This window comes from Amphiprion ocellaris, chromosome 6 (assembly GCF_022539595.1).
Source record: "Amphiprion ocellaris isolate individual 3 ecotype Okinawa chromosome 6, ASM2253959v1, whole genome shotgun sequence".
In the NCBI taxonomy this organism is placed as follows: domain Eukaryota; kingdom Metazoa; phylum Chordata; class Actinopteri; family Pomacentridae; genus Amphiprion; species Amphiprion ocellaris.
Window position 1 is genome coordinate 24,616,559 of NC_072771.1, and position 12,440 is coordinate 24,628,998.

At 41.6% G+C, this 12,440-nt stretch overlaps 1 protein-coding gene and 1 long non-coding RNA gene across 3 annotated transcripts; one reads left to right on the plus strand and one right to left on the minus strand.

Moving 5' to 3' along the window:
• The first annotated feature begins 337 nt into the window (after positions 1 to 337).
• ankrd13a (ankyrin repeat domain 13A) lies at positions 338 to 8,627 on the plus strand. Its single transcript, XM_035947989.2, has 15 exons — positions 338 to 901; positions 1,631 to 1,766; positions 2,073 to 2,197; positions 2,308 to 2,353; positions 2,686 to 2,829; positions 2,936 to 3,125; positions 3,645 to 3,711; positions 3,819 to 3,900; positions 4,013 to 4,074; positions 4,162 to 4,292; positions 4,413 to 4,570; positions 4,673 to 4,804; positions 4,900 to 5,060; positions 6,451 to 6,515; positions 6,682 to 8,627. Exons 1-15 carry the CDS (start codon positions 794 to 796, stop codon positions 6,878 to 6,880), a joined length of 1,806 nt encoding a protein of 601 aa, XP_035803882.1. The 5' UTR covers positions 338 to 793; the 3' UTR covers positions 6,881 to 8,627.
• A 131-nt stretch (positions 8,628 to 8,758) lies between these two features.
• Positions 8,759 to 12,440, minus strand: LOC118470265 (uncharacterized). 2 transcript variants are annotated; one of them, XR_008602102.1, is made up of 3 exons: positions 12,234 to 12,419; positions 11,764 to 12,037; positions 8,759 to 10,588 (listed from the first exon to the last, which is right to left on the minus strand). It is a non-coding gene; the product is annotated as an uncharacterized LOC118470265 (long non-coding RNA). The 2 variants fall into 2 exon arrangements; XR_004847292.2 differs by lacking the exon at positions 8,759 to 10,588 and having other exon boundaries at positions 10,794 to 12,037; positions 12,234 to 12,440.

The following is a 12,440-nucleotide window of genomic DNA, read 5'->3' on the forward strand; positions in this document are numbered from 1 at the left end:
AACACCATTGAGATGAGTCGACAGAGTAAACCACAACTGCGTATTTAATATAATTTGAAATCAATACAGTTTAAAGCTACAGTGAGTCGTTAGGCTCACGTATTACACAGCAGCACACTGGCGATGCCGTTTCACATTTTCAACGTCCCTCCGAGCAGGGCCGATCCCATTTCCACGCTAAAGACAAAACGGACAATTTATCACCAACACTGTTTATTTCATTAATGATTACAGGATAAAATTGCATTGCAGTCCTAAAAAATTAAATACATAATCATGCTTGACAGGAAATCTAATTATATCGTGATATTATTTGGGTGGAGCGTTCTGCTACCCCTATGCGGACATGTAAAATGGCTGCGTCCAAACTGGAGCTGACTATTCTCTCCTCTAAACGCGATGGTATTATGTAAAAACATGTCTTTGTCGTGCATTTGTTGCGGTTATTGTTGTAGTTATGCATAAATTAAGCGCCGTTTTAAAGTCGGTTGGCAAGTAATTCTAATTAGACGTTAATAATTGGACTGTGAGTGTGATTCTATGTAGGACACCCCTGTCGTTGCTGGTTACTCCTCCGGGCACTTCCTTGTTCAAAAGTTTTATTTGGGGACGGCTTGGGGAAAAGTTGGTCACCGGATTGGATATTGTTTCGATGCTGCTGTCACATAGTAAGGGCATGGGTCGTATTTATCGTATATGTTAGCAGAACTGGCGTGCAGCTATCGCAGCTTTTCTCATGGCTGTATTCATTAGAGGCTGGCTAACTTTGCACTGAGAGGTTCCAGAGAGGAAGATGTCCATGGCTACCGTTAGCGAAGACATCAGAGAGAAGTTCCCCTTGCATTCCGCAGTGTGGGAGAATGATTACAGGAAACTGGAAGAACAGATAACGTTACCACAGGTGGGTAAAAACGCCGAATATCCTGCTAACATACACAACCATGGCTGCTAGCTTGATGAAGCCAGGAGTTGGATCTCCGTAGCCAGTTCAAGTAGGCCAGTGGTGTTGACAGATGCTCCGTAGTTACACAGATCACGTTTGAATACGTGAGAGGACAAAAGTTAGCTATTCACTGATCAACAGGTTTGGAAAATTAAGTTAATTTAAGAATTTATTACAATACAGATTCACTGCTTGTTTCCAGATTAAATTTAGGCTACCAACCAATTCACTGGGTCACTCACAGTGTTTTTTCTGAATACAAATGATGGCACAGATTTAATAGAGTGATAGCAATAATTGAAATATATAGGTCTGTTGTGTGCTTTGCATCTAAGTATTCCTATTTGTGTATGTGTGTGTGTTGATTATGATCTGGTGGCTCTAAGTGATATTACCCAGTAATGATGATCAGTAACACGTTTAGTGTATGCGCAAGACTCATATGAGGAACAGACATGATGCTCATGTACTTTTATACTTTAGTTTATCATCAGCCAAGACCTAAATTGAAGGTGTAAAACCACAACTGGATGAGTTGTAATGTGACAGCCTTCAGTTACAGGGCCACCACAATATACTCTTCTGCTCATGTAACTGGCTATCATGTCGGCCCTGCAGCATTTTCTCTAAACAGGTACCTGGGGACATTAGAAACACAATCACACTGTTATATATTTATTTTTTCAGAATGACATTGAGGCTATGGATCCCCGAGGCCGGACACCCGTGCACCTGGCTGTGTCTCTCGGCCACTTAGAGTCAGTGAGAGTCCTTCTGAGACATGGTGCTGAAGTCACAAAAGAAAATGCCAAGAATTGGACAGGTTAGTTCTGAAACTGTCTAAATAACATAAATGTTTCCTTCATTTTGTTTTGCCAAAGGACTTTTTGATAATTTATGGGTTGTTCTACTCCCCTTTTCCTCTCTTTAACCGTCATATCATCTGCTCTTAATGGGGTTTCTGGTAAATGTGCATATCCACCCCTGCGATTGCAGTAAAACTGTTCCACTTTCCTTGGTTATTACCGTCATTGTTGAGGTTTTGTAATGGATAATTGCTACTCCTTGGGAACAGATGCTGTTTCCTTAAAAGGTTTAGTGGTTTGTTTATACTTGTCTGTCTGTGTAGTGCTGCAGGAGGCAGTTAGCACTGGAGACCCAGAGATGGTCCAGTTAGTACTTCAACGCAGAGACTACCTCAAAGCCTCCACTGCTCTGGGAGGAGTGCCTGAGCTGCTGTCAAAAATCCGCGAGGTTTTACTTTATATACCTCCCATACTCTCTTGTCATCATCCGTACATGTGCCTGGAATTCCTGGCACTTCACAGGCAAAGTAAGTAATTACTGTATTTTTTCATCTCCAGTCTCCAGACTTCTACATGGAAATGAAGTGGGAATTCACCAGTTGGAGTAAGTTTTTGTTTGTTTTGTTGTTTGTATATGGATATAAATATATATACAGTATATACACAGAGGAAGTAAACTAGAGTTTGTGCACATGGTAGCATGTAGTACAGGCTGTTTATCAGCAATTCAGAATACAAAAAAGGAAGGCATTTACGTGTGTTTTTTGTGGTTAAATATACTCTCACAACTCAAAATGTTTGCCAGCCAAGATGTTTCATCAGGTCATACAGGAAAAACTACATACTTGTGTGTCTCTGTAGGTGTAGCATTTGTTTTTGTTTCGTTTGGATACATTTTTTTCCACCGTGTGACATTCATTTGCTGTTGCTTCACAGTCCCTCTTCTGTCCCGAGTTTGTCCAAGTGATGTTTGTCGCATTTGGAAAAGTGGCGCCTGCCTGCGAGTGGATGCCACTCTTCTGGGCTTTGAAAACATGACCTGGATCAGAGGGCGTAGAAGCTACATCTTCAGAGGAGATGGTGTGTGTCTCAGCTCTCTCGCACAAAAAAAAATCCTGAGTTCTTTACAAGAGTGGTACTGCTTCTGTAAAATTATGTAAGCCTTCCCCTGTCTGTATTTTGACAGATTCGTGTGCAGAGTTGATGGAGGTGAACCATGATGATGAAGTAGTGGACACTGAACGCTTCAATATATCCCAAGAAATGGAGGACGTCACATTAGAGTCAATGCAGCCTGCTGAGCAGGAAGTTGCCAAAAGGTTGACTACTCCTATTGTCAACACCTACTTGGACACAAAGGATATTGCTTTTGAGAGGCAAGAGGCACATCTTTCTCTGTTCTCCTTTTCCTCACAACGTGAATAGATCTAACTTCCTCTGATCAGCCAAGATCAAACTTCGCAGTGACAGTTTTTCATTAAGAGTTGGCATTTTCATTCTTGTTTTAATGTAATTTCTCTCTGGGTGAGGTTGCTGTGTAATTCCATTAGGCTTTTTAATCATCATTTTTCCCTGATCTATAGATGACATTTCTAGTATCATAGTATAATGTAATTATCTAAAATCCAATATTTACACCAACATATTTATTTCAATATTGTCAGACTGTCTGTGCTCACTTTTAAGTTGGTGTGTTAATCGCACACTATGCAGCTAGCTCGAGTTAATGAATTATCATCACAGTGTCTGGATGGCTACCCCAAACACAGGTTACAGTTTTACCTGATAGACAACTGTCATTGTAGTTTGTTCTATTCTCTGTGCTGTGGAAGTTATTACAAACTGAATGATGGATTTTCTCCGCAATTTTTATAAAATACAACCACTTTTCACAGGAACAAGTCTGGGATTTGGGGCTGGCGAAGTGACAAAACAGAAATGGTCAATGGATTTGAAGCAAAGGTTTGCAGAACTTATAAATCATCTATATGGTTAAATCCAAAGTGTATTATCACTGTAAACAGTCTTTTATTATAGTATATGACATTCGTTTCTGATTGTTCTCTCAGGTTTTCAGTGTGAACAATGTAAATGTGGTAATTAGGACAAGGACAGAGCATCTCACAGACGAGGAGAAAGCCAGGATTAAAAGTATGTGCATAACAATCTTACTGCATTCTGTGTATAAAACATTCACATATAATAACAAAACTACATTTTCCTAAAACTGAATTGGAGTACTGAAGTTACTTTTTGTTCGAAGGTGAAAGGAACATCTTGGAGTCTCTGCTGGGAACTGTGGAGCAGCACATAAGTGCACAAGGGGTAAAATATGCATTCAGTAAATGTTTTAGAATAATACATTTTGATCCCACCCACCAACTGATTTCATGCAACTGCCTCATTTTTTAGGACCTTACTCTTGAATATGCAACTGCCAATAATCCCACTGCAATCACTCCAGAGGAGTATTTTGATCCTGACTTTGATCTTGGAAACAGAGACATCGGTCGTCCCATCGAGCTGAGCATTCGAACACAGAAGTAAGACACATTTTAGGGTTTATTAAACTCATAATTTATTTATTATTTTTGCTTTATGTTGTCTGCATGATGAAATTACATTTTGTGCACATCTGAACAACATTTTCTGTCTTGTCTCAGGTTCAAAGGTACGTTGTGGATGAGTGAGGAACATCCCCTGTCCCTGGTGGAGCAGGTAACCCCCATTATTGACCTCATGGCTCGAACCAGCTCCCATTTTGCACGGCTGCGAGACTTTGTAACCCTGAAGTTTCCTCCTGGATTTCCTGTTAAAATAGGTGTGTGATATATCTTTGATTGTTTTTTATAGATTGCAACTAGAAGCACTTTGATCCCTTATCTTGCCTATTTTTACATCTCATGTTGTTGTTCTCCTGCAGAAATTCCCCTGTTTCATGTGCTGAATGCCAGGATTACATTTGGCAACGTGAATAAATGCAGCACGGAAGAGGAAGCACCCACAACGGCAGCAGCTACACCGACATCCTCAGGAGACGATGAAGAAGCAGCGGGTAAGAATGCAGCCAGTTCACACACTGTTTTAAAATACTAAATGTACATCTGTAATTTGTAACCTGATTGTCTTGTGTGTTTTTTTTCCGCCCAGCACTGCCTCTGTTTCAGGTGTGTCCCGCTTTGTTTGAGGTGCCTGTGAGTTACCACCGTCGAGGGGGCAGCCGTCACACGCCCATGTCCAATAACGACGAGGAGCTATTGCAGTACGCCATCCATCAGAGTCTCCTGGAGTCTCGCAGAGACACAAGTCAGGTCAGAACAATCATGACGCAGCTCCATCACAAACACCTCCACACAAATCTATAATTTTCCCAAGTGTTTTTTTCCCCAATGCATCCTGTCAATGCTCCTCTTGCATGATTCAAGACCTTTGTCACGAGCACAGACCGAAACAATAATAAAGAATAAAAACACACAAGATATATACACACACACACACACACACACACACACACACACACACACACACACACACACACACACACACAGAGACAGACAGACAGAAATTAGCAAAATAAATATATGAATCAAAGTGGAATAGTGCAAATAATATATATGCAAGGTGAAAGTGAATGGATATTGAACAGAGGTTGCGTGTTGATTGTCTGTTGAGTCTATTGTTTCAGGTTCAGCAGGCCTGTGGGAAGAAGCTCCTCCTCATCCTCTCTGTGTTTGCCTTCAGGCAGCGGTAACGCCGCCCTGATGGCAGCAGAGAGAACAGTCTGTGGCTGGGGTGGGTGGGCTCACTCGCAATCTTCTTGGCCTTTAACCTGCAGCGCTTGTTGTAAATGTCCACCCTCCTCAGGGCCAAGAAGTCCTGCTGGGTGCTGCTGCCCATCCAGGTGGTGATACTCTCAGCCAGAACACTCTCAGTGGTGCAGGTGTAAAAGTTCCTGAGCACCTTGAGAGGGAGCTTGAAGTCCCTCAGGCGTCTGAGGTGGTAGAGACACTGTCCAGCTTTCTTCACCAGGGTGTTGATGTGACAGGACCACGTCAGGTCCTGATTGATGTTAACACCCAGGTACTTGAAGCTCTCCACTCTCTCCACCTCTGTCCCGCTGATCCTGAGTGGATGGTATGCCCTCTGCTACTTCTTGTTGTAGTCCACAATCAGCTCCTTGGTCTTGCTGACGTTCAGGAGGAGGCTGTTGTCTCTGCACCAGTCCTCCAGGTGGGAGATCGCCATCAAATAGTCCTCCTCGTCATTGTTGGAGATCAGACCCACCAATGCTGTGTCGTCAGCAAACTTAAGAATGATGTTAGAGTCTGATGTGGACAAGCAGTCATTAGTGTACAGTGAGTACAGCAGAGGGCTCAGCACACAGCCCTGGGGGGCGCCGATGTTCAGGGTGCCTGAGTGGGACAGGTGTTTTCCCACTCGAAGCACCTGTGGTCTGCTGGTTAAAAAGCTGTAGACCCACCTGCACAGGGAGGAGATGAGTCCGAGGTCCTACAGCTTAGTGACCAGTCTGGAGGGGATTGTGGTGTTGAATGCTGAACTGAAGTCCACAAACAGCATTCACACATAATTCCCTTCCTAGTGTCCAGGTGGGCCAGGGCTGTGTGTAGCAGGTGGTTGATGGCGTCCTCTGTGGATTTATTTTCACATTTCATATTTTTTATATTCTATGTGTGGTTGTAGGAGGGGAGCTGGGATGATGTGGATGCGGACTTCACTGATGTTTTGCCAAGTAGCCAGAGTGACAGGTAGGAACAGGTTTAGGTTGTTCGCAGAGCAACTCAGTAATTGAATGCATTAAAAACAGCAGTTTCCTGTTTTCTTGCTACTTGGTAGTTTTTGGAATACTTGGATGCTTTGTGAAAGTGACAGAGCAGAGCTGGATCTCATTTTCTCCCCTCAATGTCCTTCTAGGAGTATCCCAGAGGGGGTGCTAGTGGAATACAGAGACACTTCCAGCCCTGCCAGCTCCCCCTCTGCCTCCAGCCCCGACTCGGACCTCCGCCTGGCCATGGAGCTCTCTGCACGAGTTCAAGAGGAGGAGGAGAGGATGAGGAAGCAGGAGGAAGAGGAGCTGGAGAGGATACTGCAGTTGTCGCTCACTGAGAAGTAAAGGGAATAAGAGGGAATACTATTAATACAACTTTTCCAGATCCAGAAGCAACCACCACACCTCAAATTACCTTCCCAAACCACTCTAGTCATCTATGCAACCGCAGATTTCTTTCTGTAGCAGATCATTCTTGCACAGGCAATATCAAACTCTCCGTATCCAATATTTTCCAAATGGTATTTTTCGTAAGCGCATACTCTTTTGTATATTTCTATCTTGGCATAGTGTGTCTCCATCTTCAAGCGTGATTCATTGACTAAGATCATTTTAGTTGGGTTCTACTTTTTATTTATTTTGTTTCTTTTCCTATTCAGAATCACAACAGCAACCTACAAGAATTGATAGAATTGTTGTGTAGAATGGGACTGAATCAATTTAATTAAGGTTCTATAAATAAAATAAGTTTGACTACTGAAGGTGACTTTATATAGTGTTGGCACTCAAATGCAGCACATACAGTCCAAAAAACTGTTGTTTTTAATTTCCTCAGTACTTGTTGCTTCTGATTTTTTGTAAGCTAGAATGAAAACAGTCTAGCGCAACAGAGAGCAACTGGCACTGTGAACCTAAAAGTTGAGATTTGAGTGTCTTCACAGTGAAGTCATCTTACAGAGTCACTTTGGTGAGAATCATGGGTTCACTGAATGACAGAAATCTCAGGGTTCCAACTTTACAGATTCACCGTTCACTTTGGAATAATTTTTTAATCAACTGTAAAACTTTCTGAAATTATCACCTGGTAAATATTTTGGTGCAAAATGGTACCACTCATGCATATCACCCTATAGTGTACCAATATTAATTTAATTGGGTTCATTGAGTTAAATGTTCATATGTAAATGCATTTTCCCGTACTTTGTGAATGTACATTCTACAGATGGGTAAACAAAAGCATGTTGCTGTGAGAGAGATTTCAAATTAGCCGCATGGTAACGTAGCTTTGCTGCAGTAAGGATGAGGTTTTAAGTTCCCTGACCTGATTTTTAATGTCTCCTCTGATTTTGTGGTGACAAAGGACTTATTTTTGTAAACTGTCAGTGAGCAACTTCACCTCAGTTCAAACATGCAATAGCAGAGACCAGTGTCTGTGGATTTACACCTGTCACGCAGCTTAGAAGCAGCTACACAACTAGTGTTGCAGAGATTATTCCGGTTTGTGAGGACAGTCTCCCTTTTGTAGCCACGGACAACCCAAGACCTCTGAGCAGAAGAAAAGACAGCACAGACTTTAAGATCAAGCATGCCCACCATATATAGGTTTAGTTTCTTCAGCATGTGCCAAGGATTGCTTTGCTCTGATAACACATGGTGGAGCCGAGGCGCAGTCACAATGTTATGTAGTGCCACTCCGGCTAAACTTTCTGAAGAGATTTTTAAAAATTTTGTAATTAAAAAAACAAGATGAAGAGCTTTCCGCTGTACCAGGGTGATGCTGAGTAACATGCATTAACCACTATAGTTGAGTTCACTGACAACCAACCACTTATCAAAGGTCTCTGCGTTGCTGCGTCAGGAGCTTCAGCTGAACAACTACTAGTTGTAACGACCAAGTTGCCAAACTGCTGAAGAGTCAACTTTGAAAAAACTAGCTTCGTTTAATCTTTGCAAGGCACCGTTCAGGCTGCAAAGTTGTTTTTTTTTTTTTTTTTTTTTTTAAATATGATAAAAATTTTAAGAGAATATGTCAGTTTCAAAATGGTCTAAAAATGGTCTAAAATAAAAGCACTTTATTTCTATGAGGATTACACACATGGGTTATGTATTTTATTTATAAAAATACAACAAAGGTGTCCTCATTATGTGCTGTTCTATAATGTACTGTGGTGGGTAAGTTTTTCTTAAAAGGAATGAGTCTGAGTTTGATCTTGAAAAACGTTGCATTTTCATTTGTCATATTTCCCTCTATACATTGCTGGCCACCTGCACAGACTTTTGGAACCTCCTAACTATAGGCAGCTGTAAGTGTCTACAACATTAACTATCGATCCATTTTCTATACTCCACTTAATGCTCTGTAGGGTAGCGAGGGCTGGAGTCTATCCCAACCGACTCAAGGCGAAGGCAGGGGACACACAAACAACCAAACACACTCACATTCACAGCTGCGGACAATTTACAATCACCAATTAACCTCAACATATCTTTGGACTGTGGGAGGAGGCTTTTTGCTCATGCTCCTCGTACAGATCTTGTCCTGCTGATTTAAGCGGTCAAACAAATTTGTTGTTTTGCCATATGTAGTGACAACAAGGCAGTCTATTCCAGCTGACTTGGGGCGAAGGCAGGGGACACCCTGGACAGGTCGCCAGTCTGTCGCAGGGCTACATATACAATCAGTCACACTCGCATTCACACCTATGGGCAATTTAGAGTTACCAATTAACCTCAGCCTGTTTTTGGACTGTGGGAGGAAGCTGGAGAACCTGGAGAAAACCCATGCATGCACAGTGAGAACATGCAAACTCCATGCAGAAAGATCCCGGGAAGGCAGATTTTAAATCCAAATTGCAATTAATTTCAATGACAATGAATATTAATTAATTGCAAAGGTGGCTATTTAGAATACACATTATATGCAACACATGTGACACAGAGGTTTATTAATTTTACCATTTTTTAAATTCATTTTAATTATTTAAATTATTTTTAAAAAATATTGCAATATTTTATTTATTACTAACTTTATTTTTAAATATTTATTTATTTAACTTAACACAGTCAGCTATTTAGATCTTAAAGTTCTTATCATGGCATCAGAATATTAAGCTGTGAATACTTTAAATTTACTTGCAATTGAATATAATTTTTTTTTAAAGTGGTGCACTAGCATTAAACGGTGTGGGTCTACGAAAGTAAAGGCCACAGACAGACCGACTGTTAGACCAACTACCACACCAACAGTCTTCCAGCTCAAGTATTGGGAGGTTCGACTCCAAAGAGAATCCTGGTTTGTCTCTGGAACCTCTTCTACCACCTCGGCTGTCTCTTCCTCATGGTCCTGGCTTTTTGTTGTATCCAGGACTTGTGAAGATGGTTGGCACACCTGACAATTTTTTTTTATGGTGTGTCTGAGTTACCTCATCTTCAGCATCAGATGGGGTCTCCTGGTCCATCTGCATACCAACTTCAACCTCGACTTCTTCCTTGAGATGGTTGTATAACTGTTTTCTCGCAGTCTTCTCATGGTGGACCTCCTCAGTAAGACGTTGTACACTTTGGTCCAGCTTCTCTGCCAGGGTCCTCTCTTGGTGCAGCTTCTTTTTCAGATTTCGCAGTTCTTCATCCAACTATTTGACCACATCCCGCTCTTGTTCAAGCTCATTGCTGGAATTTAGCAGTACGCCTTCCATCTTCTTTAACGCAGACTTCTCATTGTCAAGCTGTTTAGTCGAACATTCTAGCTGCTCGACGATCTTTTTCTTTTTATCTTTCTTTGAATAGAGAAAGTGGGACAGGTCTACAATCTTTTTGTCCATTTCAGCAGAGAGATCAGAGACCTGTCCGATCCTTGCTTCCCATGAGGCATGTTCTTCAGAGAGCAATCTGATTGTTCTCACTTGAACGTCATTTTGCTCTTCTGCCTTCTTGAGGTCCACTTTCTGTTCCGCAACCTTTCTCTCGAGTGCACTCGTCTCTGCTCTTTCAAATATGTCCCAGTTGAAGGGATTCAGGCTGGGCAAGCTCTGCACAGTTACACTGTTTTCTTACCTGAAGATAGGGTGACACAAACAATTATGAGCTTTGCTAACAGCGTCAAGAATACCTCTAAACCAACAAAACTCTTCCCTATTTTAAAAACTTTTGCTAGGCATGATGTCATCAGTCACATCACTCAGAATAAATTGATGACGTCGTCACCGGCGACGTCACAGAATGGAAGTCTGGCTTACCTTAATGAAATTATGACATAAGATACAAGAACAAATATTTATTACGAATCTCAATAAGTTCTGTTACAGCTCAAGTATCCAATCATCTCTGCAGTGTGTGATAAGCAAGAGTCAACGAAAACAAATGGTTCACATCTTGATATTTAAGGTGTGTTGATTTATGCATGAGTAGAGATGGGTACTGAGTACAGGTGTTTATTATTATAATTAGTAGGGTTTTGTTTTGGGGGTTTTTTGTTTGTTTTTTTGCCAAAAACTGATTGCCAGTCAGTTTACATCTACAGCTGCTTTTACCTGGATCAAACTATCATAAGAACTGCACAATCAGACCTGACATTCAAGATTATACAAGAACTGCAATTAATAATTGATCAATTTGTCAACTATTAAATGAATCACCAACTATTGGAGAAAAATAATCAACATTTTCTGATTTCAGCTTATTAAATTGGAACACTATAGTTTCTTTTTTAAATTCTTTATTAAAGTAAATCTCTTTGGTCTCTGGACAAAAATAGACTTATAGGGAAGTCATCGTGAGCTGTAGTGAACTCTAAATGACATTTTTCTCCATTGTCTGATATCTTACAAACCAAAGAAGTAATGAATTAACCTAGAAAATAACCAGCATATTAATTGATCATGAAAATATTGAATGAAATCAGATCATTTTAATGCACTAACATTTCAGTCACAATGTAAGTGCTGCAGTCACTTTTTGGGAAGTGGAAAGCATCATCTAGCACTATATGACTTTAACTGGCATTAAGCTATTTTAACTGGGAAAAAAGGACGGAATTGGTTTGTGTATAACACAGATAAGATAAAATTACGTAGAGACATGACTATCATTGCTTTAGTAGACTGCAATCAGTTTTTTTTTGTTGGCAGATGATCATTTTTTGGTACAACACCTCTACATGATTGGGTCGGTATTTCAGAACCTTTAAGCTTCTGCCTACGACATTAAAACAACAACAACTCTTAAATAACCTGAGCTCATGACAGATTAATCAGCTGACAGTGACTGTGCAGACTTCCTGGCAGCTAGGTGGCAGAGATCAGCTCTCCCCGGTCTGCTCCCCTCAGCAGGAGGCTCCGGTACCGGGACTCGGCTCCTCGGTGCAGGCGGCTCTTTGCACCGGGCATGTCCGTTTGTCGGTGACGGTTTCGGGACAGTTTCAGCGACGAGCCAGCGGTTTGTAGACGCAGACAGCCATGATGATCATGAGCAGCAGCAGCACGGCCAGGACACTCCCCAAAGTGACTGAACGGACAGACAGACAGCAGATTAACAGCATGATGGACCGACTGCTGGTGATTATCAGCAGGTTAATGTCTCTGTATGATAAAGAAAAGGCATCGGACTGCGGTAGAAACACCGAACAGGAGCCTTGATGTCAGCATCACTTCCTGCACTGACAGGCCTCACATCGGAGTCACAGTCTCACATTAAGTCTCACCTAAATTTTGCTTCTGCAGAACCACGTAGGCTCTCTCGGTCAGTCTGTCCTCCGACTGAGCTCCGACCATCACACTAAAATACATTATTACAACTGGAGGGATCATGATCTGCAGCATCATAGCGGTGGGTCCTACAGGAGGATGAGGAGGAGGATGATGGTGATGATGCTGGGCGTGAGGTTTCGTCTTCCGCTGGAGGATCTGGG

Coding starts and splice junctions, on each gene's coding strand:
- ankrd13a (XM_035947989.2), top strand. CDS start 794: ATGTCCATGGCTACCGTTAGCGAAGACATCAGAGAGAAGTTCCCCTTG. Junction 2,354..2,685: donor GTGGGAATTCACCAGTTGGA/GTAAGTTTTTGT, acceptor GTTGCTTCACAG/TCCCTCTTCTGTCCCGAGTT. Junction 6,516..6,681: donor CCAAGTAGCCAGAGTGACAG/GTAGGAACAGGT, acceptor ATGTCCTTCTAG/GAGTATCCCAGAGGGGGTGC.